General features: G+C 33.5%; 1 protein-coding gene and 1 long non-coding RNA gene across 8 annotated transcripts; both read right to left on the bottom strand.

Annotated features, from left to right (window-relative positions):
• LOC130461191 (uncharacterized) lies at nt 1-16,453 on the bottom strand. 4 transcript variants are annotated; one of them, XR_008921590.1, is made up of 4 exons: nt 16,124-16,441; nt 7,085-7,539; nt 6,621-6,863; nt 5,480-5,835 (listed from the first exon to the last, which is right to left on the bottom strand). It is a non-coding gene; the product is annotated as an uncharacterized lncRNA (long non-coding RNA). The 4 variants fall into 4 exon arrangements; XR_008921589.1 differs by having other exon boundaries at nt 6,621-6,853; nt 16,124-16,437; XR_008921588.1 differs by lacking the exon at nt 5,480-5,835 and adding an exon at nt 1-484 and having other exon boundaries at nt 6,621-7,539; nt 16,124-16,453.
• Nucleotides 16,454-18,624: 2,171 nt separating this feature from the next.
• On the bottom strand, nt 18,625-27,274 carry LOC110785792 (agamous-like MADS-box protein MADS1). 4 transcript variants are annotated; one of them, XM_021990307.2, is made up of 9 exons: nt 27,057-27,274; nt 26,836-26,888; nt 26,240-26,489; nt 19,937-20,024; nt 19,724-19,785; nt 19,533-19,644; nt 19,414-19,455; nt 19,144-19,185; nt 18,625-19,063 (listed from the first exon to the last, which is right to left on the bottom strand). In XM_021990307.2, exons 3-9 carry the CDS (start codon nt 26,473-26,475, stop codon nt 18,890-18,892), a joined length of 756 nt encoding a protein of 251 aa, XP_021845999.1. In that variant the 5' UTR covers nt 26,476-26,489; nt 26,836-26,888; nt 27,057-27,274; the 3' UTR covers nt 18,625-18,889. The 4 variants fall into 4 exon arrangements, with proteins under 4 accessions (XP_021845999.1, XP_056685167.1, XP_021846001.1 ...); XM_056829189.1 differs by having other exon boundaries at nt 26,759-26,888; nt 27,057-27,273; XM_021990309.2 differs by having other exon boundaries at nt 19,937-20,018; nt 26,759-26,888; nt 27,057-27,272.
• Nucleotides 27,275-27,984: the final 710 nt, after the last annotated feature.

The following is a 27,984-nucleotide window of genomic DNA, read 5'->3' on the forward strand; positions in this document are numbered from 1 at the left end:
AATGCAAAAAATTTGTCCACACAACTCGGGTTTATGTAACCACTACGAACACTAAACCAATAGTACCTGAGTTACAACCTACTACCCTAGGTTAAGCCAAAATCTAACATCATCATCATCAACACCAACTAACATCATAATAAACAACAACACCTAACATCTACATCATCACTATCACGACTACTTCTCCATCATCAACAGCAAGGCAAAAACAACACATACATTGAAAAGAACCCAAAATCAACAACCAATCCCACCACTGAAACTATGCAACATCAACAAAACATATTTTCTTCTACACCCTCCTAACTGTGTTGTTTGATTCACCAACATTCCTCTTCAACATTGAAACTTTATGAGACAGGTGTCCCTTGTCAGCCATCAAACCAAGAATCACTTCAGTTTTCCATGGTGTTGCGTCTTCTTCATCTACCCGTCAAAAGTAGATGCAAATCACATGTTAATTGCCTTCTTGTAACTTACCCTGTACACAAACATCCAACAAAACACATTACACTCCCTTGTAAATCTTGTCTAAAGCTCCACATTTTAAAGGAAACAAATTAATCCACGACTCATAATTTGCAGATCAAATCACTAGTAGAAAAAAGGTTATTTGCAGCGCGCGTTAAAGGGGCTTTTGGCAGCATTTTTGTGCGCTGCAATTGTGAGTGCGGAAAATAATGTTCTTTTATTCGCAACGAACAAAAACGCTACAAAAAATCATTATTTTGCAGCGCGCCAAGATAGCGCGGGCTACGAAATGTCCCTTATTTGCAACCTTTTGATGTATGCATGCGTTGTAAATAGAAGTTTCACAAGTTAAAATTTTGACACTACTTATAGGGTTTCTGAACAGAGTACAAATAGTCCATTTATTTTTCAAAGAAAAATTAAATTACAGCAGTTACAATGAATTTGTATTAGCATCCCTAATATTATCATCTAGAACCTGTATTATACATATTTACATTATCCTCAAACAAAATTAATATCAACCGCTTACACTACAAAACATCTTTTTATTCTCAACATATCATCGCAATAATTTCTATAAAAAAAATCTCGATGTTTAAAATTCATGAAGCCGACATTGATAGCGGACCAAATGCACCTGCACCTCCACTCTTCGTTGAGAGATAGAATACATCCTCTACTAAGTAACCAGAAGATGATGTGTTTGCTTGGACATAAGCAACTCCATAGGGGCAGTTGATCGATTTCCTTAGGATCGTAGCTTCCATTAGAGGAAAAATCCTTATAGGTTGCTCATCAAAGGTTGCCCTTATTAAACAAGTACAACCTTTAAGAACAAAAAAAAATTAAAAAAAAATAAAATCTGAACTTTTCCCTCCAAACAAACGCAACCTTTGACCTAGGAACTAAAAATAAAACCAACACTGCCTCTCCTCCCTGCAGCCAACATACGTCTCTCACCCTGCAAACCATCTCCCTGCTCCCTCTCTCTCTCTTCGCCGCAGCCACCGCAGGCCGCAGCCACCAGCGATCCGAGCAGTCGAGCAGTCGAGTTCGAGGAAGAGAAAGCGAGTCACCGATGATTCGCGAGCAGTCGAGTTCTTGCTCGCAGACGAATCTTTACGAGGTACGAAATTGTTCTGTAATTTTACCATTTTCGGTATATTAAGGTTTTAATATTCCATTTATGATGTCGGGATTGACTGATTGATTGAGAAATGGAAGGCAAAACTGGATTGGAAACCCAAATTGTATATTGATTTTAGAGTTTAATTTTTGTTGAGGACCAAATATGCAATTTTATTTTGAAACTTATTTCCGAGAATGGGGTTTATGGTCTTTTTTATTGTCGCTTGTGCAAATTGTGAAATTTTTCACCAAACCTGATTGCTTTTGTAATTAATGCTTATATTTATGATTACTCCTTCTCGATTGAGAACTAAAATTTGATCATACCCAGATACCCTAAGATTTTTCTACTCAGGTGATATACGAGTAGTATTAATCTCAACTCTTTGAGTTGAAATGCTTCTTTTTGCATTATTTGCAATGCTTGTGAACTGTAGTTATAGACATATGTTCTTTCTCTAATCTATAATATGTATGTTTGTGTATTTGTAGGGCCTTGCTTACAACGCGAAAAGAAATGTAGTTAATGTTGCAGATACTGAAAATGATGCTTTGAGGTTTGTTGGAACACCCTTTAAAAACTATTCTTGGTTGCTTTCCTCTTCCAGTGTTGTAGCTAAGTGGCCTGATCATAACCATTCTTGTCCATTTTTTGACATCAGATTGAATTATTTGAGTACAAAACTGCTTGTTGTTTGTGAAATTGGCCTTGCACGGGATTTATAATTGCTTTTTCACGTATTATAATAATGGGAAAGATCATTTTCCTTTTGACATTCGACAAAGCTTAAATTAGGTACTCTATGCTCATATCATGTACTCAGATCATTTTCCTGCTAATCTATTGTTATTTGGACACGAAGTTTGTCTTAAATTCTTAGGTTTTGCAAGGAACTTTTTACAGTGGAAACAGTCTTGAGTTGTATTTACACTTTTGTTAATTATAGATCAGAGATACACTTACACACTCTTTTTCTTCATCAATCTAATACTTGAACGCCTGAAACACTTTCTTTTCTTCCAGGTTCAAGAGATAGACAAACAATATGAGAAGATCAACGAGCTTCTAAGAAAGCTTCAGGTAAGCATACAATTTTTTAGCTACTGTATGGCAAAATTTCAGGACACTTTTTTTGTGAAAGGAATAGAAATTTTCGATGCCTTTCTTCTAAATGGTGTATTAAACTTCCATGCAGAATGCTCATGAGGAGTCAAAAGCTGTGACAAAGGATTCTGCAATGAAAGGTAAACTCGTATCAAGTTCTCTGTATTTGTGTAATTGAATGTTCTTCATTTCTTTTCCTTTTGTGGTTCTATCAAGTCCTACTGATTGGCTAAAAGTGATTGTTCACTCCTTTTAAGTTTAATTAAGGAAGAAAACTAAATAGCTGTTATCCAAATATGTAGTATGAAGTTAGGTTTCTGATCAGATTATCAGTATCCTGTAATTCTCTTTTAGTTCTTGTATTTATGGTTCAGAATTTTTGCTTACTTGTGCAACATTCATGTTTGTTTGCTAGTATATTTATAATATAAATTGATAGTATAATCGAGTCGATTATACATCCAATGCATTGTACAAGGCAGAAAATCGCAGTATAACTCGTTGAAAATCCCGGTGTAAATTAGCAGCAGATCTGATCAGCTTCCGATATGATCAGCAACAGATCAGCAGCAGCAGATCAGTACCTGATTAGATCAAAAGATGATCAGATCGATCAGCAGCAGATCAGCAGCTGATCAGATCGATCAGCAGTAGATCAGCAGCTGATCTGAGCAGTCTCTGATCTGATCAGCTGATGATCTACTGTTGTTGATCTGCTGCTGATCAGATCAGCAATAGTAGATCAGCAACTGATCTGCTCAAAACATCGAATGTTAGTTATGATGATTTATGTGATAGTAGAATTAACAATTAATGTGGTCTTGACTTGTTCTATTGTACTTGAATGAAGAAATAAAGTGCTCCATGCTCCATACTCTTAACTCTTAACTCATCGAAAATTCCATTTTTGGACATAAATGACCTATATCGACCCAAATGAACCATAGGCATGCATAACGAACTTGAAATGAGTCTTATAAACATATAACTAATCATATGAATCATTAAAAAGGTTTAGAATTTGAATATAAGTTCGTTTGTTGATAGTTGGTATCGGAAATGCCATTTTTGGCCATAAATGATCTATATCGAACCAAATGAACCATGGGCATGCATAACAAACTTGAAATGAGTTTCATAAACATATAAATAATCATATGAATCATTAAAAAGGTTTAGATAGTGGAAATAGGTTCGCTTGTTGGTAGTTGGGATCGAAAATGCCATTTTTGGCCATAAATGACCTATATCGACCCAAATAACTCATAGGCGTGCATAACGAACTTGAAATGAGTTTCATAAACATATAACTAATCATATGAATCATGAAAAATGGTTAGAATGTGGAAATAATTTCGTTTGTTGGTAGTTGGGATCGAAAATGCCATTTTTGGCCATAAATGACCTATATCGACCCAAATGACCCATAGGCGTGCATAACGAACTTGAAATGAGTCTTATAAACATATAACAAATCATATGAATCATGAAAAATGTGTAGAATTTGAATATAAGTTCGTTTGTTGATAGTTGGGATCGAAAATGCCATTTTGGGCCAAATATGACCTATATCGTTCCAAATGAGCCTTATGTGTGTATAAAGAACTTGAAATGAATCTTAGTAACCTCTAACTAAGCATATGAGACATAAAAAAGATTTAGAAAGTATCTTTAGGTTCGTTCGAAAATGCCATTTTTTGCCATAAATGACCTATATCGACCAAAATGACCCATATGCGTGCATAACTAACTTGAAATGAGTCTTATAAACATATAACTAATCATATAAATCATGAAAAATATTTAGAAAGTGTCCTTAGGTTCAGTTGTTGATATTTGGGATCGAAAATGCCATTTTGGGCCAAATATGACTTATATCGTGCCAAATAAGCCTTATGTGTGCATAAAGAACTTGAAATGAATCTTAGTAACCTCTAACTAAGCGTGTGAGACATGAAAAAGATTTAGAAAGTTTTCTTAGGTTCGTTTCTCTATAGTTGGGATGGAAAATGCCATTTTTGGCCATAAATGACCTATATCGACCCAAATGATCCATAGGCGTGCATAACGAACTTGAAATGAGTCTTATAATCATATAACTAATCAATTGAATCATGAAAAACGTTTAGAATATGGAAATAGGTTCGTTTGTTGGTAGTTGGGATCGAAAATGCCATTTTTGGTCATAAATGACCTATATCGACCCAAATGACCCATATGCGTGCATAACGAACTTGAAATGAGTATTATAAACATATAACTAATCATATGAATCATGAAAAATATTTAGAAAGTGTCCTTAGGTTCATTTGTTTATATTTGGGATCAAAAATATCATTTTTGGCCAAATATGTTCTATATCGAGCTAAATGAGCCTTAGATGTGCATAAAGAACTTGAAATGAATCTTAGTAAACTCAGAAAGTTGTTTTCGCTGCCAATATAATTTATGTTTTCGCATATGAAACTTATTTCAATTTATTAGTTTGCATGTACGTTGTTCTTTTAAAGGTTTTCAAAACTCCAAGGGAGGGGCCCTTTATCAAAGAGGAGTTTGATGAAGTTCGAGACAAGTGGGCTACTTACTTCAACGTGTGAACTACCCTCAATGTAATAAATAGAGCAGGCTTGTAGTTATCCGTGACTCTTACATTACTTTGTTATTTATTGATTTAATTAATTACATTTGAATTAATTCGGTAATATTATTGGAAATTTGAAATTTATATCATTTTTGAGGAATGTCAAGCTAATGTTTGGTGAAACAGTATTCTATAAATTATAATGCAGAATTTTATATTGCAAAATCAGAAATTGTGTTGCAGAATATCAGGAACTATATTGCAGATTTTTGTAAAAAAAATAAAAACTGAAAAGTTGCCCTTGTTTGCAACAAGAGCAACTTATGTGAAGCTTATAAGTTGCCCTTGTTAAGGACAACTTTTGATAATTTTACAAAAGTGTCCCAGCCATCTGTTGCTCTTATAAAGGGCAACTTATAAGCCTATTTTAAGGGCAACTTATGATGTTTTTTCCTCTAGTGTTCTGTTGTTTTGACAGTAAGGGCTAGAGCATCTGAGTTGGGATCATGTGAATGAAGTACGCAAGCTGGTTGAAGACTAAAGCCTGAATCCAAAAAGAAAGGGGGAAAGGAAAAAGGTGGTTAGAGTGTAATACAGGAAAGACTTGAAGAGAAAGAGTGATGCCTTTGGTTTGTGGTCAAAAATGGAAAACTATCACCAAAATTGACACAAGAACATTGAACAAAATAATGGTTTGTTAACTATCTAAATTGCTAGAAATTTACATGCCAATCACACACATTACACGCAAATAGATTCTGACAGCAAAAGGATGTAAATTAGAATTATGTAGCTTACCTCATTATAACTAAACTGTAATCTCGTTACACAATTAGGAACACAGTCACAAGGTAACCAGTAAAGGTGACTGCCCGTATCCAGAGCCACTAGAAACCATGACACTGGTGTACCGACAGACACATTCGCGTAACATAAACTGAAAATAAAAATTAAATTAAAACCGAAAACGTAATTGCTTCCGATTTTTGTTTAATTAATAATATAAGCTAATGGCCATGGTCGTTCCCCTAAAAAATAAACATATATGACAACAAAGAACTAGACTACATTCTTCAAGATAGATATGGATCACTGATATAACTTCATGACAGGTCTGAATATACTCTGCTCAAGCCTCTTGTCATTCACAATTAGTGTGAGATAGATATAAGCATGGGAAAATACAATACAAGAATTTACAGAAGCAAAAAAATATGCTAATGAAATGGAGATGTTTCCCATCCAAACAACTAACCCAAACAAAAATGCATATACGAGGCTATAGAATAACTAGTACTACGTATATGTAAAAGGAGGAGTTCAAGTTACCTCACTATTCAATTTCTGTTGATGCAAAGTTCACCATCTACGAAGTCTTTCTTAAAAAATTGGAAGAGTTTTCCAGAGAAGTCAATCTGGCAGCTTAGTGAACTCCTTGGAAGCATAAACAATTTCTTACAGAACTCGAATTCCCTCATCCTCAATTTCTTTTCAATTTTATCAGAATGAAAACGAACCCACACATTAAGATCCTCCAAAACATTTGCATTAGTAAGAACCTCCTGCAGCAACCTTATCACATCATCATCATTATCATATAGCTTCAGATTCAATATCTCAATGCTCCTGAGTTTACTTAACAAACAACTCAAAATAAACTTATTCCCCCTCATGCGGGCACATCAGGTGAATTGCAGGTGAAACGGGTATGACAAATATGATAGTATGATAGTATAAGAATGGTGTTTAATAGTTCTTGCACTCTTATTATGGTATGACAAAAATTACCTCACCTTTTTCCATTTTCATAAACTTCATATTTTGCCACAAATTCCACAAAAGGAGGGAGGTCTAAAGACAAGTGATACCTACACAGTAGCAGAAACTGTCCTCAGCTTTCAAACATCGTAGCCACTCACTCTTAAAGCAATACAGAAACAGGTTGAAACATCTTAATTTCGTTAAATTCACTTTACATCAGGATAAGTTCACCTGAGTTTAGGAACTTGGAATCTTTTCTTATCAACAACCAAGACTCTTATTTTAAGCCCTAAACTAAAACTTAGCTTGAACGAAATTCTAAAACAATCAAAATCCTTCGCAAAAGTTGTGCAATTATGTGAAAAGGAAGAATGTTGTACTAGACTTCCCTTCTTTGGATCCTTCAAGAGTGGAATGTTTTTTAAAATCTCTGTCAGGGCGATGTACACCAAACACCCTCAATGTTTTGTTGTACCCAGCAAATATCCTGCGAAGAAATTGGGTAAGATGAGAAAAGATGAGAATAAGAAAAACCGCTCAATTATTTCTGCCAAATCATGTAAACATTGCACACAATTCAGGTATAGTCCTCGAATTAGATGGTGTTCAACACATGAATTTGACAAGATACAAATACATGAAAGTAAAAACTAGAAAAGCAAGACAACAAAGAATTCTCCAAGCATATATATGATGGTATATACTTGGTTCCAGTAGGGTTGAAATCAATTGTAAAGGTTGTAGTAATATCATCCATAGCATCAAAAGCTCGATATGTACATCGTAGCTGAAAAACTAATCCAAATAAAAAAACTATGCTGACCAGAGGAAGGCAGAAACCATAAATTCCAAGGTTTGAAATATGGTGAATATAAGAATAAAGGAAGGACAATTTTGGTGGTTTTTGTAATACCCCATGTTTCTAGGCATATTATTAATCATTTTATGCATTTTTTTTAATATATAATTGATATTAAATTATTTTGGAAGGAAAAATATTCAAATACTTTGGAATGAAAATATTCAAATGTCTTTGAGGAATATTATTTATAAACAAATAAGTTTAACATATTATTTTCGTATTTTATTAAATTAATTAAATTGGATATAGATTCCTAATTCTATTAGGAATCAATTTTGGAGAAAAAGAGTTTTAATCAACTTAAAATTATTTTATAAATCCTAAAATTATGTTTAGTATTTTATTAAATCAGTTTTATAAAATAATATATTTATGAGAATATATTTCGGATTTATTTTTAAAAAATAAGATAATTCTATTTAAAATTGGATTTTAAGAGTTTTACCAATTCAAAATTCCCTAAAAATCCGAATTCTTTGAGATAAATTCTGAAAATTTCAGGATAAATCTTAAATAATTATTCAAGACTCTGTATAAAATTTCGTGATTTTATCTTTCGTATTTCTATTTAAAATCAATTTTACTCTAAACCGAAAACCACCACAATTATGACTAGATTCAGAATCCTACCCTAACTTAAACACCAACTCCGAATCTACCTATAAGGGTTTAATTATGACCCTAACTCTAATCTTACAACTATAAATACCCCTCCCTCATTCATTATTAATCACATCAAAAGTTGAGAGTTTTCCCAAGCTCGCTCTTAAACTAGCTTCTTCTCCCTCTTTGGCTCTAAACCTTCTTACCTAAAACCCCTATACCACCACCACGACACTCCCATCGTGCACTCTTGCCGCCGACGTCTACACCTTGGTGTCGTGACTTCCACACCCCAATTGGTTTCAAAGCCTTCTCTTTTTACGGCCAGTTTTTACTATTTAAACTCTTCTAAATTAATGCTGTAATTTTTAAAAGTTTATTTTTAAACCATAGTTCGAAATTTTGATTTATATTAATGTTATTATGCATGCATAACTAATGAATTAAATTTAAGTCCATTAGATTTATTTTTATTAATTTAATTGTTTAATCAGGAATTAATTAGGGTTTTGTTTATCAATAGTTAGGAACTCGTGAGTGATCCGTAGCATGATCAAATTAATCTTTGTGTGAGGTGTTATTTAATCAAGGTACGTGTATGTGGCTTTATAATTATGTGTTAATGAAGGAAATATGTCCTTCACCAAAGGTGCATTAAGTCTAATACCAAGGTTCAGATTAATTGCGAACAATTAATTCAGTGAGATCAAGTGATCGGAACAGCTAGCTGGAGCAATGCTTCCGATCAGTGAGTTCTAATGGATGTTGAACTCACAACTTACTCTTGACTGAACCTACAAGGTCACACCAATGACACGTAACAGATCACCGGATTAAATGAATCGGAAATTCATTTAATAGCTTTTCGGGAATTAGTTGGAAACGTATTATACGACACGACCTTTGTCGGAATCGTATATCGTATCGCGGATATTCGTAAGCTGGGCGACACGAATAAATCGTATCGTACGACGGTGATTCGTCGAATACGAAACGATAAATAATATATCGGAAATATATTAAATCGCGAATACGAAGGGCATCGGAGTTGTCGGCCCGTCGAGCCAAGCACGTAAGCGTGCAAGGCCCAACGAGCCAGCAAGCTCGCGAGCAAAGGCGAGCAAGGCCAGCCCATTGGGCGCGAGCACACAACAGCACGCACAGCAAGGAACGCAGCGCGAGCGAGCAGGCCCATGGCCCAGCTGCTCGGCGCGCGCGCGCTGTGGGCTTCGGCCTGCAGTGTGTGTCGTTGGGCGGGGCTGTGCGTTCCGTGGCTTGCGTGATGTGGCCGGTCAAGGCCTTTGGTTCTTGGCCGGTTACATCATTAATACAATAGGTCAATTGTAATTTCCAACACACAATTCATATTACTCAAACCCTAGAGACACAGAGAACCCTAATTCTCTCTGTGCCTCCAAAGTGAGTTCTTCCCAAAAGCAAAGTATCTTGATCGATTGTCTAAGCTACGATAATCAAGACGGATCTGAACGTGTCGGTGAACCAAGTAGAGGAATGACAAGTGGAGTTCTTTGTTCGTGTTCGTTGACATATTATTGTGGAAAACACGCTTCGAATGTAAGTTTGCTTAATCTGTGCTTTATACATGTTTCCTGGCTTTGGGGATTATTCCGCACATGTTATTATGTTTAACTGTATTCCCCTACGGTGGTATCATGAGCCTTATGTATTCAAAGCATGAATTAGCATAATTATTATTGTTTTTGCATATGGCGAAAAATTTGGGATTTTTGTTGATTTATCGGAATTTTTACGAATTATTGGATGAATTGCGTAATAATCAGGTCCGAAATCAAAAATGTTCGTTGTTTCGAGTTTTAAAACCCTAATTTGATTTAAAAATATTTTCTAAGATCAACTCATGAGAACGGAATTGAAAAAACAGGCCTCGAAGTATCGTTTTTTGGGCGTTTTTGTTAATTTTTCATTAAAAATTAAAAGTGTCGAACAGTAATTCAATTAAAATGTAGACCTAAACTACTCGGAATTTCTTGAAATTTTGACACAATCTTTCTGGGTATATTCTTGATCTATGATATAATTTTCAGATTTTTCCAATAAGTGTAAACCCTAATTTTGCCTTTCCCCAATTCATAAAATTTGAAACACTAATTGAATTTTAATTAATTTTGGTTTAATAATTCGGTTAATTTGGAAATGGGGTATAATTTCATGGGTCAGTGGCTAATTTTAAAAATTATTGGATTAAAATTTTTAATGGTTTCATTAATTTTAATCGCACTTAAACCAAATTATTAAAATCTGAAATTTAATTGTTTATGAACGATTTAAAGCTTCGGATTTTGTTAATTAAAAGTTCAAACTTTAATGTTGATTCGTTCGTTCATAAAAGTTTGAATATTGTTAGCCCTTGATTTAATAATTTTACGAAATTGGATTGTCGTTGGAATTTATAAATCGTTAAAAATCGTTGTTTTTCGAAAATAAAAATCGTAACTTTTTGAAAAATAAAATTAATGCAAGTTCGTGAAATTAAATTTAATTTTAATTAAGTTGGTCCGTATCACGAACCAAGCACGAACACAAGTATGGTGGACGTATGGCTCGTCGAGCCATACGGGCTGCTGTGCTTAGGCCGAGCCGCATGCGACACGGGCAGCAGCAAGTAGGGGTGTGCACGGTCCGGTCCGGACCGGAAATTGGACCGAACCGGACCGGAATTGGACCAAACCGGTGTAATACCCCATATTTTTAGGCATTTTATTAATCATTTTATGTACTTTATTAATCATTTTATGCATTTTTTTAATATATATTTAATATTCAAATATTTTAGAGGGAAAATATTCAAATTTCTTAGAGGAATATTATTTTCAAAACTGAATTTAAATTATTTTTTTTCGGATTTTATTAATTCCTAATTCTATTAGGAATCAATTTTGGAGAAAAAGAGTTTTAATCAACTTAAAACTATTTTATAAATCCGAAAATTATGTTTAGTATTTTATAAAATCAGTCTTATATGATAAGATATTTATGAGAATATATTTCGGATTTATTTTGAAAAAATAAGATAATTCTATTTAAAATTGGATTTAAAGAGTTTTACCAATTCAAAATTCCCTAAAAATCCGAATTCTTTGAGATAAATCCTGAAAATTTCAGGATAAATCTTAATTAATTATCAAGCATATGTTTAAAATTTCGTGATTTTATCTTTTGTATTTCTATTTTAAAGAATTTTACTCTAAACCGAATATCACCAAAATCATGACTAGATTCAGAATCCTATCATAACTTGAACACCAACCACGGCCATACCCCTTAGGGTTCCATTCTAACCCTAACCCTAATCCTACACCTATAAATAATTAAATACCCCCTACTTCATTCATCATTCCTCACATCAAAAGTTGAGAGTTTTCCCAAGCCCGCTCTTAAACTTCTTCTCCCTCTTTGGCTCTAAACCTTCTTACCTAAAACCCTTATACCACCACCACGACACCCCCGTCGTGCACTCTTTGCCGCCGACGTCTACCTCTTGGTGTCGTGACTTCCACACCCCAATTGTTTTCAAAGCCTTCTCTTTTACGATCAGTTTTTACTATTTAAACTCTCCTAAATTAATGCCGTAATTTTTAAAAGTGTATTTTTAAACCATAAGTTCGAAATTTTGATTTATAATACTGTTATTATGCATTCATAAATCATGAATTAAATTTAAGTCCATTAGATTTATTTTTATTAATTTAATTGTTTAACATGAATTAATTAGGATTTTATTTATTAATTGTTAGGAACTCGTGAGTGATCTGTAGCAGGATCAAACTAATCTTTGTGTGAGGTGTTATTTAATCAAGTTACGTGTATGTGGCTAGATTGTTATAGATTGAAATCTATGTATGGTTTGATTATTAACTATTAATTGTTTTCAAATTGAAAATTGTGAATTAGTGATTTTGAATTGTTTCTTGATTTATGAAAATTGTTTGAGGATTTTTGAAAGGTTAAATATTTTTATTGATTTTAATATGATGATGGATTTGTTCAAGTGGTGTTTGAAGTAGTTTGGTTAATTTTGATGAGTTATAAATATTTATTTCAAAATACGTTGTTTTCTTTAAAAATAAATTTGATTAAATAAAAGGAGGATTGTTGGTTTATCATATGGTTGGAATTGGATGGTCTTTCATGACATTATTATACTTTTATAAAGTCTCAAGGTGGAATGGATTTCATGGAACTTTTATGTTCATACGCATCACTTGTTGTGTAAGTCGAGGGTCACTTGTTGACTATTATTTGGTTAGTACCCCAATGTATAGATTTGTGATGGAATACTAGCTTGGGGGTGTGCACATTTAGGAAGGAAGGGGAGATAAGAAGAGGTGTTCGATTTCCATATTCTAATTGGAATCTATTTTTGGAAAGTTTCTACTTTTGGAATATTGTTATATTTGGAAAATTTATATATTGGGAATATTTCTTTTCATGGAATGTTTCTACTTTTGGAAAATTTCTATTTTGAAAATTTTAATTCTGGAAATGTTTATACTTTTGAAAAGTTACTATATTTGGAAAGTTACTATTTATGGAAAGTTTCTACATGTGGAAAATGAATCTTCTGTGATTTCAATTAAGAAAGTTTGAATTAAATGGTTTGTGAAAGTATGTTCAACTATATATAAATGTTTTACATGTCTTGCACATATTCGTACTTAGCTTTTGCTAACCCGTATTTCCTATTTGTTTTGGCTTGGCCCCGTTCACCTTTTGGTGAGCAGTTTTCAGGAATTTGATGTGATGATGTGATATTCTTGCATACGGGATTAATGGAAAGTTGACTAGTTAGGATTTATTTTCTAAGTTGGTTTCATTTGTGAGTTTAGATTTTAGTATTTTAATTTCAAGGGTTTATCGAACATACATTATTAATATTTCCATTATTATTACTCAATAAAGAAAAGTATTTGAGTTATTCCGCTGCATTAGTTGAGTTGATTAGCCTTTAACGTAATCACGTGGCGGTAATACTCCAAAGTTTCTCTCCATTTTGGTTTATTCAAATAAATAATAGTTATAAAAAAAAGAGAAATTTGGGGGTGTTACAGTTTTTATCATGCACTTCTGGCCTTCTGGGTCCTGAGACTCTTGAAGAACCTTTTCCATTATTCAGTTATGTGTGGAATGATAGAAATAAAAAATTAATTTTGAGCATTCACTTATTTTTGTTCGGTATACTCACATTTGATATCTACAGCAGATTCTTATTATTAAGAACCAGAAAGAGAGAGACACACTGATTTACCAAAAGGTACAACACCTCACCAGTAGTTGAATCCCAAAGATGAATAGGATGGTCACGAGTTGTTGCAAAAATACAGCTAGTCGTATCGGAAAAGAAAAACACAAGGGCGATGATATTATTTATCCAGAATTGAAGGGTGTAATGGAATAGCATCTTTGCAATCATGCCAATCACAAGGTTATTTACATGTTATTGCTTTAAGTAGGCACCTCGTGAGAGGGACTGCGATAATAGCAAGATACAGAAGAGATTCAATAACCCAACATCATCAAGCATGTTAAATCTTTCATTTAGGAGTATCAGAGATTAATGAGATACCTCACCTCCCCAAAACTAAAAATAAAATAAAATTCTTGTATCAATCAAGCATTGAAGGCTGAAGTACAGAGAAGGAGAAATCTAAACAGTTATATATATGTGAACACAAAAGAAGGTTAAAGGCCTGTAGTACATGCCTGAAGCAGACATGTAAGGGTACCAACAATAGTCATACACAGACTCTCCCTCGTTTATTACAAGGTTAGCGTTATATGAATCTGTAAGAAGATAATAAGCTTCAAAAATCTATGTCCTATATCAAACAGGGAAAAATTGTACTATGTTTAGGATGATAGTAGAGTAATTCACTCTCAAAAATGTTAAAACCATGTAAAAAAATATTTTCTGTATTTTTTTAAGTTCTATGATTCCAATAGATTTGTTAGGTATAGCCCCATATTACGAAGAGAAAAAATAAGCAGCTTAATTGGTCACTTTTAGATTCAGAGAAGCATATATTTCATATTTGTATATACACGATATCAGAAAATTCATACTCTGTATATCCAGGTCAACGTCATCAGCAAATTACAGTTGGCACAGATCATATATACATACAACATTCTGCTCAAGAATATGACACAAAGATAACTATATTTGGCATTTATGGTACTCAATTACTCATCATGTTCTCCTATTTTTGACGCAAGAGATGTCAGCAAGAAAAGGGGATTCCAAATCATCAATTTCTTTGCAAACCGTCTATCAGAGATTGATGAAAACCATTTGAACGGAACTTCACAATAAAAATAAGATACAGATCTCAGAGAACCAAAACTTTGAGAACGAAATAACCCAATTGCACAGGTCAAAGAAAATCTCATCGCAGGTGATTCGAATATACGAAAATCAAACAAAAACGAATTGTGTGAATTCCAAATAACCAGACACAATTTGGCCCTAAAATCAACAAAATTAACCGAAATAACTTTAAAAACCTAAAAAATTAACCCTAAATGATTAGTCGCTCGATTGATAAAACCCCAAAATTGTAAATTAAATAAACAAGTCAAACGAATAACAAAAAATCAAACCTATAAACAATCATATCAAAGAAACATAATAAATAAATAAAAATCAAAGAATAACTAATAGAGTTTAGGCATCGAATCCCTGCCGCAATCACGAAGTAATAGTAGAACGTTGAGCATAGCAAAAGGCCAGCGTCTTTCTCTTTCTTCCTCCCTTTGTTTCTCTCTATGACCGAGGTGGAAAGACTTGACACAAAATCGAAGAAGATGAATCCATTAAAGATTTGGAGGAAGATGTCAATGAGAGATTCGGGGAGGGAGGAAGCTAAGAAGAATGCAACCTAGGGTTTGAGAGAGAATTACAAAATAGACGGAGAGTTCGAGAGGTTGGTTGAGAAGATGGGCTTGTTTTTTTAGACCTGAAAAGGGATTAAAACGCACAACGCGCGAATCGAAGTGCATGAGTGGTAATTAAGTGACATTTCGCAGCGTGGAGATACATAGCGCAAGCTGCGAATATTTTTTTGATTTTTTATCTCTTTTTCGCAGCGTTCATCGGTAAAAAAACGCTAATAATAATTCATTAATGTCTGACCCGCGTTGACCAAAGAGATTTTGCAACTTCTATTCATTAGCTGAGTTGAAAATAAGGGGTTGCAAATGAAGTTTTTTCTACTAGTGAATCGACTATCCCTAATTCACAATTAAATTTAAATAAAATCAGCATCTTTGTTGATTATACCCCAATCGACGATGATTTCTCCAAATTATACTCCATTAAACACAATTTTTGAAAACCCCAAGGAACCCTAATTTTTGAAAACCCCCAATTCGAAAAACCCTAATTTTTGAAAACCCCAAATTGAAGAACCCTAATTTCTGGAAACCCCCCAATCAATAAAACCTTATCAACGAACCCTAATTTTTTAAAATAAAAACCCCAATTTCACAACAATTCTACGTCAATTTTTAGTTTTGACATTATTTCAACGACGATAAGGGAAAAAATGGAAACTGAGACAAGGATTACCTGTCATCTTTGAAGCTTCCAAACTTGGACCTTTACTTCAACTTCCAACCATGACATATCGAGAAAGCAGAGTGAAAGAGATTGAGGGAGGAGTTGGGGATGGAAGAACAATTTATCAATGAGGCCGGGTAATTGATGATGGAGTTTGGTAGTTCAGAAGGAGTAATTAAAGTTGGGAATTGAGAGAGATGTTGGGAAAAGGTATAACGAGTTGATCGAGTAATACTGGAGTAGTTGGAAATGATCTACTAAAGGCTGGGGGCAATAAATTCGACGCATGTTTCTTTCATTTACTGATTTTTGAAAGTCAGTTTATTTATCTATTTTTTATAATTGTTAATTTAATTATTGAAAAATTAATTAAAATTGTTGGACAATGTATTAATGACATCATTTTGCGATAGTTTTCGCTGGAAAGTGAGTAGGATATAAAGTTTAAGTTTGTAATTGAGAAAACTGAAAGTTTAAGGTTGTAACTCTTAAAGTGTAAAGTTTTTTAGGTTGTATTTGGCAAATTTTCCTATTTTTAAAGCACTAAATACTGCAGCGACGACTTAGATAGTCGCAGAAATAATATAAGTCGTAGCAATTTTTTAAAATTTTATTATGTAAAAGGCTTTATAGCGGTAATGCAGACGCAAATTTTTAGAGGTAGTCGCAAATTAGCGACCACGTTGCGACTACCAGGCCATTATTTGCAGTCGCAAATATTTATTTTCCGGATTAATTATTTTCCTTTTGCTATTTTCTTTAGTTTTTTTATTGCTTGTGTATAATTATTCGATGTGAAAAAAAAATACAATCCCAAGTGTGTCATCTTTATTTGAGAGATATCTCTCTCATTTCTTCCCCTTATTAAGACAGTTCTCATAATAATGTAGAAAGAAATCACGACCCCGTTGGTACCATGTCAACCAAAAAGTAAAATGGACAATCTTTTAAAGACGCCTAGAAAGAAATGGGACTTTCTCCCAGGGACATAGGAGGTAGGTATGACTTTTAAGCTAAATTACCCTATTTCCCTACATTATGCAGACTACACCTACAAAGTTCCTGTACAATATAATACATATTGTCAATAAAGATAATAAAAATAATAAAATATATTAATTTTTTAAAAAGTAGAGTAAAAGGAAAATAAACACATGGGTAAACTACAAAGAAAAAAAGAATCAATTGCTTGTTAGTTCAGTGGTGATTGGCGCTGAATTTGGTAGGAAAAACACGTGTTCGATCCCCCACAATAACAATTGGGAGGGGATTGGAACCTAACCATCCAGAACTCGCCCCAAATTCGGTTTAGCCCTAAGAATGAACCGGGTGTTAACTCCAAAAAAAAGAAACAAAGAAGGAATAGAGGGGAGAACAGAAATCGAAAAAATAGAAAAAGGTGGCAAAAAGCCAGAAAAGGTGATGGAAATGGTGGTCCAAGAGAGAAAAAATTGGTACAGCAACAAGTGCAATTGGTATGCTAACGAACTCAATTAGTTTACGAACAAAATGCACTTGGTATAACGACTAACAGATGTATGAACGAGTGTTTAATTGGTATTATAAAGTATTGATTATGCAATTGGTAGTATCGACGAGTTTAAATCACGAAATTCAATTGGTACCAAATACTTCCATAATGGTACCATAAAATATATTGATTTCTCTCTTCTCTGCACCCTTTCCCTCTCTCTTTCTCCTCTTTTCCTGTCAATTTATTCCTGTCTTTTTCCCCTCATTTTTTTGTTAAATGTCTAAAATACCCCTGATATTGTCTTCAATGACAATATGGAATGTAGATAAGGGAAGCTCTTCTGCACCAAAGGTGTTTCTGAATCTAATAGGCAACCTAGGTCATAGAGGAGGTTGTAACTTTCAAACCCTCCTTCAACCCTATTTAATGTAAGTCGACCTCCTATTCAATCAATCTAAGATAATGTCCCGGTGACAGCATCTGAATTTTGTACCCGATTCTCTAAGTAACATCGACAACAGCAAAGTGGCAGTTCAAGAACCACCACCAGGCACCAGGCACCAGTAGACCTGGTTATTGGGCGGGGCGGGTCAGGGTCGGTGCGGGTCAAAAGAGGGTCGGGTATTGAAAGGGTCATTTTTAGCGGGTCGATAATGGGCGGGTCAAAAACGGGTCGCGGGTCAATAGCGGGTCATTAGTGGGCGGGTCAATAAACGAGCAATGAAAAATGAAAAACAAAAGAGCCATGTGCAAGTACAAGTAAATACGAAGCTATACACGTAATTTTTTGTATAATTACGATTTTAATTTTCAAAATAATTGTAGTATAAGTTTGACCCTATAATGACCCTGTCCAATAAAGGCCCTGTCCAATAAGAGCCCTACCCAATAAAAGCCCTATTAACTTGACCCTAACCCTATATCCATTGGATTACCCTGTCCAATAACCAGGTCTAGGCACTAGGCACCAGCCACTACTTGATCTCCTGTCGCGAATGAAGGCTTATGTTTCCTCCTCCATGCACAAGTGCTCAAATTTGATACAGTAGCTAATAATGTTATAATATCACAATATATGTAAAGCAAAGTTCTACTAGTCCATCACATAGGATGCGACAAAATGAGTTAAAAGTTTAGGTTGCATCTAATGTCATGCAAATCACACTGCACACAAAAACATACACTAACCAGATAAAAGGACTAGATTTCATGCATACATTAGCCAATCCACTAGGTCACTTTCAGCTCCGTCCCACTCATATATATATCACTCACTTCACCCTGCATTATGCTCCACACAGTTACACTAACTGGAGCGGAGTCTGGTCTTGCCGGGCATACTGACTATTTGGTTGGAGAGCGTTTACTTGGAAGTAATTCCGTGAATCAAATGACTGAGAGGGGACAAGATCATAATCACTGCCACCCGGTGGCATCAAACTCATGCTTTGCTGAGCTCTTTCATTTTCAGATATCTGCATTCAACCCGCCCCATTTTATTCCTCTTTCTTTATAAATTCAACTTTAATCAAACATGCAAGAGAGAAAAGCATACCCTTGCTCGGAGAAATTGGTTATTGTTATGCAGTTCAATCTCCTGCACAAGTTAAACTTATCCTAAGTTAGTCTCATTATATTATGTGAAATTTCAATGAAAATAACCTATGTACTGCAAATCATGTATCTAATGTATTACGTATCAGTATCAACCGGTGAAGGGGAACAAGATGGAATTGGTAACACTTATACTAAACAAACTAATCAAATGGAAACAAGATTGATTTCCGAGTTCAGTTTAGTAAGAGATATAGACAGATGAACTTACCCTTTTCTGCATGAACTCGATCTCAGCAAAGAGCAGCTCATTCTGTCCAATTTAAAGTAATTAGAACTAGTCAATTAATATCTACCAAATTTCATAACATCCCTTTTTTAAATCCTTACCTTTTTGGACCGAATTCGGCTAATACCTTTCTCGAGTTTAGTCTCGAGGTTCTTCAGCTCCTTCATACTTAAACTGCTCAGCCCTTCACCCATCATGTGCCTGGAAAGCAGCCTGTTGTTCCATTTCAGATAATTTGTTCTATATATTAATCATTTATTTAATTATTTTACATCTATCCATTGAGAGTTACCTGTTGTTTTCTGTTGCAGTGCGAATTTGGTTTCTCAGCTTGGCAGCCTCTTGCTGATAGTACTGCAAATTTCAATAAAAAAATTGTCAGAAGGTTTTGATACTTATTTATGGTGTTACCCTAGTTGAATACCAACCTGTAAGTTTCATAGCTTCACTATTTTCTTACAAAAAGAATTGAAAATAATCATGTGAGATTTCTCATTTACATTACCTGAGCATTAGCTTCAGCAACAGACCCAGCACCGGTCTGATCAGAGCACGCCTTCTTGTACCTGTCAATCGTCCCTTTGACACTGCAGCTAAAGAGTAATAATTAGTTCACTGTCCTAAATATGGGGTGCATATTTAACTTACGTAATTAGCTCTTATACATTCAACTAAACAATGATAACTCTATCTCAACCAAACCTTCAAAAAATAATGCTAAAAGCACTGCTTAGGTATCGAATTGCTTCTTCATAAAAGAGATGAGAATCATTTTTGAGAATAAAGAATCATTTACTTCTAGGCTCCGTTTGGTAAGGCGTAAAACATTTTCATTGTAAAATGATTTTCCATGGAAATTAGTTTTCAAGGGAAAACACAATTCCAAACTAGTTTTCCTTTGTTTGGTAACTTAAAGGAAAATGGGAGAAAATGGTGAAGATTGAGGGGAAGAAAGGAGAGGGAGGTAAAGAGGAAAGAAGGAAAAGTGGTTTCCCTCCCTTTCAAATGGAAAAGAGTTTTCCATCTTTGAGAGAGTAATGGAAAATTGTTTTACATCCCTTACCCAACCAAACAACGTAAAATGATTAAAAAAAGAAAATTCGTTTTCCATAAAAACGTTTTACGCCCTACCAAACGGAGCCCTAATAATTAGTAGGATTTGAGATTGAATTCTACCTCAAGACCCGGACATTCTTTCATAGGATCATCGAGCTAAGCAGTAAGCATTTTCCATCTCATACCCCAATTTTTCGTCTAACAAGAAGTTTAAAGGTGTCGTTTTGAGTACAACTAAATTTCAATGTTGAATGTAACATACATTAATAGTAACTAAAATTTGGGACTTACGTCAAATTGTATTAATCATCATTATATCTAAAATGCATGCTCACTATGTATTACTCTACTATTAGGGCCGGTTTAAAGTAGAATTAGGATATAACTAGCTTCTAAGCCTACATCTTCACACTATTGACTTCAATTAGTACGTAGTAGTTTACAAGGAGAAATACAGATCTTACCTACTACTCATAACGGTCTTAGAAGGTAAAGTGCACTCATAACAACTAATGAAATGAATAACTACTTTGACCATATAGACAACTTGTAAAAAGACTTCTAAAGAGGTTACTTTGAGTACTTAAACACCCGGCTATCTTCATGATGAGACTAGCATTGTGCATCAAATTTAAACCATTGTACCAAAATCAAATATTCAAACTCTTGTTCGTGATGAGAGGTCGAGATTTTGATTCTTGTTAGGTATTTGTACCATCACTTCAAACAAAGAAGAAAAGAAACACAATCGACTTCAAGGCCATTTCTTCTCTAAAGATAAAAGAGGGTATAAGCTTCCGAAAGCAATTTCGAAGTTCCTATGGCATCAAGTCCAACCGACCCAAATAATTTCTCGAGTTACAATTACACAGCCAATATGACGTTACCTTAAAACGTTTTCATTGTAAAACGATTTTCCATGGAAAACACAATTCTAAACTAGTTTTCCTTTGTTTGGTACCTTAAAGGAAAATGAAAGAACATGGTGAAGATTGAGGGGAAGAAATGAGAGGGAGGTAAGGAGGAAAAAAGGAAAATTGATTTCCCTCCATTTCAAATGGAAAAGGGTTTTCCACCTTTGAGGGAGTCTATGGAAATTTGTTTTTCATCCCTTACCCAACCAAATAACGTAAAATGATTAAAAATGGGAAAATCGTTTTCCATAAAAACGTTTTACGCCCTACCAAACGAAGCTTTAACCTTTGAATAATTCTCCCTTGTTCAAAAGCATTTTAGAACGTAAATAGGCCTTCCTTCCCACAATATATATAAAACAAAAATCGATATATGGTAGTAATTAAGGAACTATGCTCTACTTCCATAACTATCCTTTACCAAGTGAATGTGGCTAAAACAAACCAGTGACTTTTTAAAAATTAGGGATTTTCTTCTTTTTTTTCTTTCTTTAAAGAGAGCGAACTAACAAGCTAGCTATAAAGAAAAATCAACTCAAACCAAAGATACTGCATGCACAACATTAATAAAAGAAATGTTAACGAAATTATTGATCATGCAAACTTTAACAACAAAGAGTAGAATGGGAAAATCAGTACTAAAATATGTGAGCACGCGTGTGCAAAATAAGCAAAGACTTACATGAACAAGAAAGGAAATTTACTTTGTTGCTTACTGCGCTCTCACAAAAGTGGACCAAAATCAATATTTTTTAGAGGAGAAATTACTTATTGTATGTACATACTCCCTCCGTCCCGAAATTATAGTAACTCTTTTACTAAAAATACATATTTTAAGAAAAATTGAATACATTACTCCTTATATGGGAAAGTGGATAAGTGTATGGAAAAGGGGAAAAATGTATGGGAGTAAAAAAGTGGAATATAACGTATGGGAAAGTTTTAAAAGTAGAATATAGTGTATGAAAGATTAAGAAAGTTGAATATAATGTTTGAGAAAATGGAAAAAAGTAATGTCCAAATAAGAAAACAGGATTATAAATTAGGAACGTCTGAAATAGAAAAAAGACTATAATTTTGGTACTAATGAAGCAGCAAGTCTGGGTTGGGATGCCAAAGGAGTAGACACTAGTGAAATTACGTACTTAAACGTCTTATGTAATTCAAGATTTCAAGTAGACCAATTCTTCCCTTTATAACACATCTTGTCAATTGTCATCACTCTGACATCTAGAAGAGAGTATCTCCACTAATGGACTGATTCAAGTATATTCTCAATCTTTCTAGATAAGATTAGTCAAATTATTACTCCTTAGTAAGCATTGACCCAGTTTGATTATATAAGAAAAGGCGTTTTACATTTTCCTAATATAGACTAATGAAAACAATTTTTATTTGTAAGGATGACAAGTGCATCAAATATATTCTCTTTGACCCGGAATACTCGTACCAGTTTGACCGGTACATAATTTAATGCAATTTAATTGACTTATTATTTAACTAGGTGGTAGTTCATATTGGGTATGTTTTAAATATAGTTAGTGGGAATGTGTCAACTTTTTTAGAGTGGTGGGGTTTGAGTGTGATTTTTTAATGTTTTTTACATATTAGAAATATAGTGGGACCTTAAGTAAGTGAGAAAAACAATTTAAAATTAGAAAACATATGTCATTTATAGAAACGGTGCAAATATTCCGGAACGACTTTATAAGAAAAGCGGAGCGAATATTCCGGGTCTTCAGTTGCTTGAAAATTAGTTTTATTTTTGGCCAAACCAGAAAAGTTAGAAAATGACTGGAGGGTTGGGAGGCAGAACAAAACTTATGGATTTTCATAAACGAGTCGTAAATTATTAAACAAAATATTTAGGCTTTCCCGATTGTGGGTAAATAATTATTCTGAAAAACCAACAAAAAGACATGTAAATTAACTATACTCCCTATGATTCATCCGACTGAAATTAACAATCATAAGAAAGTTGTGATTTAAATTATAATTGTTGGTTAATCATATAATTTGAGAGTGAAAAAAGTTCAAAAACAAAACCACATTTCGAAAAAAGAAGAAAGAGTCACAATCGAAACCAATGATTACAAATAACTAATATGAGTTTGAGTACAAGTATGAGCAAACAATATGAATATTTTCGTGCTATGATTATAATGTGAATTTCAGTAATTATTTTAGTCAAATCAATTTCAGGTTATTATTTTAGTCAAATCAATCTATTAATTCAGTCTAACACGAAAAGCCAAAGTAAACAGTAATTTGAATGAAAAAGAAAACTTAACTTCACAGGTCAGAATATATACTGTATGACAAGATGTAATTTAGTATGATATGACTCAAAAATATACTCCGTAATTATTTTATTATTTAAATCAACTATTCAATTAAAAAAAATTGACTGAGCTTTCTCGATTTTGGTGATACCTTAATTTCCCCGAGCAATTGATTGGCTAAGTCCTGCCACGATGTCACGTGGTCCAAGTTATGATTGGCCAGACTAAAACTAATAGGTGGAGAACTCTTCCTCGTGTCAGATTCTCATTATCCAATGGATAATAACCCACCCAATTACCCTAATATACAAGGGTTTTGGAATTTTGAATATTTTTTAATTATTAAACTAGTCATTTCTTAATTTCCATCATTAAATTAATACTTTGAGTCGGACTACATCTTAGATATAGGGCTCTATCTTTCTTCTTCCATGCATGGATAAAAAAGGTCAAGAATTTCCGTACGCTTCTTTTCTCATCTTTCTTTCCTTTTTTTATTTGTTTTTTTTTCTTTCTTATTTCAGCCAAATTTATTTGAACTTAATTATAGACATACATATATGAACAACTTTATCATGTAAAGGAAATGTTAAAGAAGTTGTAGAAGTAAAACAAATAACAAAATAGGGCGAAAAATAACAAGAAATATAGACATTGTAAAGTGGATGGCGAAAGTACTCAACAAAATATGGAGTTCTATTTTGGGTAATGTATTTAACTCTCTGCAAAACTCATCTTTTATCCTATTTACAAAAATAAACTGCTTGAATGGTGACAATAAGTCATGAACGATTAGATAAGTGTAAAAGTAGACTAATAACCTAATCCATATTATTACTAAATATCGACTTAATTAGAAGAATATTGGAGTGGTCACCGTTAACAGATTTCATTCCTCTAGTAAAACTAACGACCTTAAATTTTTCACAATTTTTTTGGGTAACGTTTGTAAGAGTACATAAATTTCTTAGAAAAGAAAAGAACTGTACAAAAATATCTAAGCAGGATCTACGCTCAATACACCCTAATTTTCCCTAATAAAGTGAAAGTTTGAGAAGAAAAAAAAGATGATGCAATTTGATTGGTTCAACAAAATCTGAAAGAAAACAGCAGGGATTTTGTTGTTTTTGCTGTTTCAGACTCAACAGTGGTGAGATCATCAAAGAGTGAGGTGGTTCTTTTTTTGTTGAAAATTAACAGTAAAAATTATTTACCCAAAATAAATATAAATTTAAAACTCAGAGAAGAAAGTGAGATCCTTTCACAATCTATGAGAGTATTGTACAAATATCAAAATTAATTCAAGTATTATTTTGAACTTTTTAAGTTCTTTCACCATTCAAGATAAAGAGTTACTCCTTGTATAGGAAATTAAGTCATTACACTTCCCCCTCTTTCTCAATTTCTGTCAGAATTTACCCAAAACATAATTAAATTTAAATAAATAAAAATCGCATTAGATTCCTATTTTGAATGCTCCTGATCTATTGTAGATGGCCGGTTGCCGGTTATATTAGACGATCTCAAGTTTTGTAACCCTAATTATAAAAAGAATTAATGCATAGAATTAGATAAACCAAATCTAGAAAGCTCAATCAAGTTTGTTTTATGTTTTTTAACTACTAGTCTTTGTTTTGTTACAAATTTAGACTCAATTGCCAAAACACTAGTTATGTGCAATAAATTAAAACCCTAAAACTTTTTTCCAAGCCCTAATTTTGGCTAATTTGTTGACTTTAACAAATACCCATCACGTGTTACCAGCATTTCTTCACACTTTATCTAATTATAGTCAGCGAAATTTAGTGTTCTGATAGATTATGTAAAATCCCTAATTTAGTTACCCACGATACGTGTTTGACGAAATGCCCTATATCTTATCTACAACTAGTACTAATTTGATTTTATGAATTGGGGTTCTTTGAACACAAACTTTTCTGGGTGTCCTTTTGTTTTAGCTTTATGGGTAAACTGACATGGTATTAAGGAAGTGTCAAGAGATGGGGTGTGAGCCTGTGAGGGCAAGGACCAATCAGAATGTGACAACTTTGGTTGTAGTAGGCCTTACCCCTCCTCTAGCATCACAGATCATGGGCATATTTGTACTTTCACTTAGAGAGAGAAAGGAAGGAAAGAATGTAGAGAGAGAAAGTACAAAGTTAGCAACAATGGAGAAGAGGGTAGTATGGAAAGGTGATCTCATAGTCCTGCAAACTTTCCCAAATTTTCTCACTTTTTTTATAATATATAGTTTTTAAATATTAGGTCTGATTTTTGATGCAAAAAAATTTGCCAATTTCTGTTATTTCCTTGAATTACAACCAGATCTATGTTTCTATCAATCAAAGAAGTAAAAAAATGCCTCATTTAAAGAAAGTAAAGGGTCTCTCCTTAAAACTCTTTAACAGAGAAAAAAAACAAAACTGAGAGAAAGAAAGACAAGTTTAATTTCTCTAAAATTAAACCCATGTTATTATAATCTTGAAATTTGTACAAGAAGTTAGAAAAATTGCAAAGTAAAATAAGGGGAATGGAGGAATTATGTGGAACATATACCTTTGATTAGCATACTCGTACAGCCGGCCTCGGCTCGAAAACACGATAAGGGCAATTTCAGCATCACAAAGGACTGATAATTCATAGGCTTTCTTCAGCAATCCATTCCTTCTCTTGCAGAAGGTCACTTGGCGGTTTGTAGTGTTTTCGATCCGCTTGATCTCGATCTTTCCCCTTCCCATCTTTCTTTGGCTTGAGGGTGACCCTTCTTCCATTGCTTGGCTTGGGAAGTCCATGATTCTTAGCTTTTCTGAAATTCCAAACAAAAAATTAAAATAAATAAAATTTGTTTAACTTAAACATCACCCACCAACAAAAAATTAGACGTGTCAGTAACACAACACAAAAACTTATACCCATGTAATAAAATTAATCAATACACCCCCAATATAACCATCTTAATCTTTATTACATTATCTACTTAGTAATCTATTACTACAATTGACTAAGCTAAATATAATCCAACCAATCGAAGAATTCTGGTGTTCGATTGTTGGAAAAATAAAATAAAAGAAGTACCTTAAGAAGCGAAACTAGAAGTAATTAAGAACTGGTTTTGAAAGGACCCTAATTTGATATTTCAAGTTTAAGTTCACCTGAGGAAAATGGATATTAGTTTTGTCTCTCTTTCTTCTTCCCTAATAATATTCTGCAACAACAAAGGGAAAAGAAGAAAGAAAACAAAATGGAAGTGAGTTTGCCCTTCTTGTTGGGTATTTATAAAAGTAGAAACTCATTTAATTTTACAACTTGCTGTTTATTTCTTACAAATTTTTTAATTTTTTTTTCATAAAACAAAAAATCCCATTTTTCTTACCCTTTTCTCTGAAAATTGGACGGTTTGGGTTGAAAAGAAGAGGCTAAAAATGGAAATTCACATAGCATATATAGACTCCATTAACAGATGAAGTTTTAACTTTCTGGAAAATTAAAAAGAAAGGGGGTGAAATTAGAGAGAGAGAAAAAGAGAAAAGGACTTGTGAAAGATGTATTATTAATGGGCTGAATGAGACGTTGGTTCAGATGAAGAGGGTTGCGCACTCTTCCTACTATACTTTGCTTATATACAAACAAAAAAAAAGGAAAAATTCATATAAATAAAAAAATGAATAAAAATGAATTTAAAATAATAAAAGAACGAGTGGTGAATAAAAGATGACACTGTGATAGGACTTCTCATCTAATAATAATTTCATTTCTGGTTTTATACTTATTTTTGTGTTTTACTACTATGGGCTATTTCATCATTACATAGATACGGAGGAGTATAAATTCGTTTCGTGTTTTACTGTTTGGCAGAGAATGAAAGAAAGGAGTGTGAGTAACCATGGGTCGGACTATATGCAAACATGGATCTAACTTCTAAGCTAATGTATCCCCCATCTGTTGCGAAATTCATATTCATCTATAACTAGCTTTTGAGCCCGTTCTTTGAACGAACAGTTATATAGTGGTTGTTCAGCTGTCTGTTAAACTTTTCATTAGTGGGGACTTGTGATTTTTGGTAACATATAAATTAAATAGAGTTGTAATTTAAACGTTGAAAAATTATTAAAATTATATGTTGAATTAATATTGAATGTTGGGTAAAGTGGAAGAGGCTAATGTTAATATTGCAATCCATGGACTATGGACCATTGTCCACCTTTTAAATTGCGTGAATATTGGAGTATTGGTAACTTGATGTTGAATAAGGAAGATGAAATGAAATTCCTCTTAAAAAAGAAAAAGGAAGATGAAATGGA

This window comes from Spinacia oleracea, chromosome 5 (assembly GCF_020520425.1).
Source record: "Spinacia oleracea cultivar Varoflay chromosome 5, BTI_SOV_V1, whole genome shotgun sequence".
Classification (NCBI taxonomy): domain Eukaryota; kingdom Viridiplantae; phylum Streptophyta; class Magnoliopsida; order Caryophyllales; family Amaranthaceae; genus Spinacia; species Spinacia oleracea.

Bases quoted from the DNA above. Each gene is read 5' to 3' on its own strand.
- LOC110785792 (XM_021990308.2), bottom strand. From the start codon at position 26,475: ATGGACTTCCCAAGCCAAGCAATGGAAGAAGGGTCACCCTCAAGCCAA. The intron at 19,186-19,413 runs GTAAGTTCATCT...TAACTTGTGCAG, and splicing joins TCGAGTTCATGCAGAAAAGG to GAGATTGAACTGCATAACAA. The intron at 19,064-19,143 runs GTATGCTTTTCT...GGTTGAATGCAG, and splicing joins ACCAATTTCTCCGAGCAAGG to ATATCTGAAAATGAAAGAGC.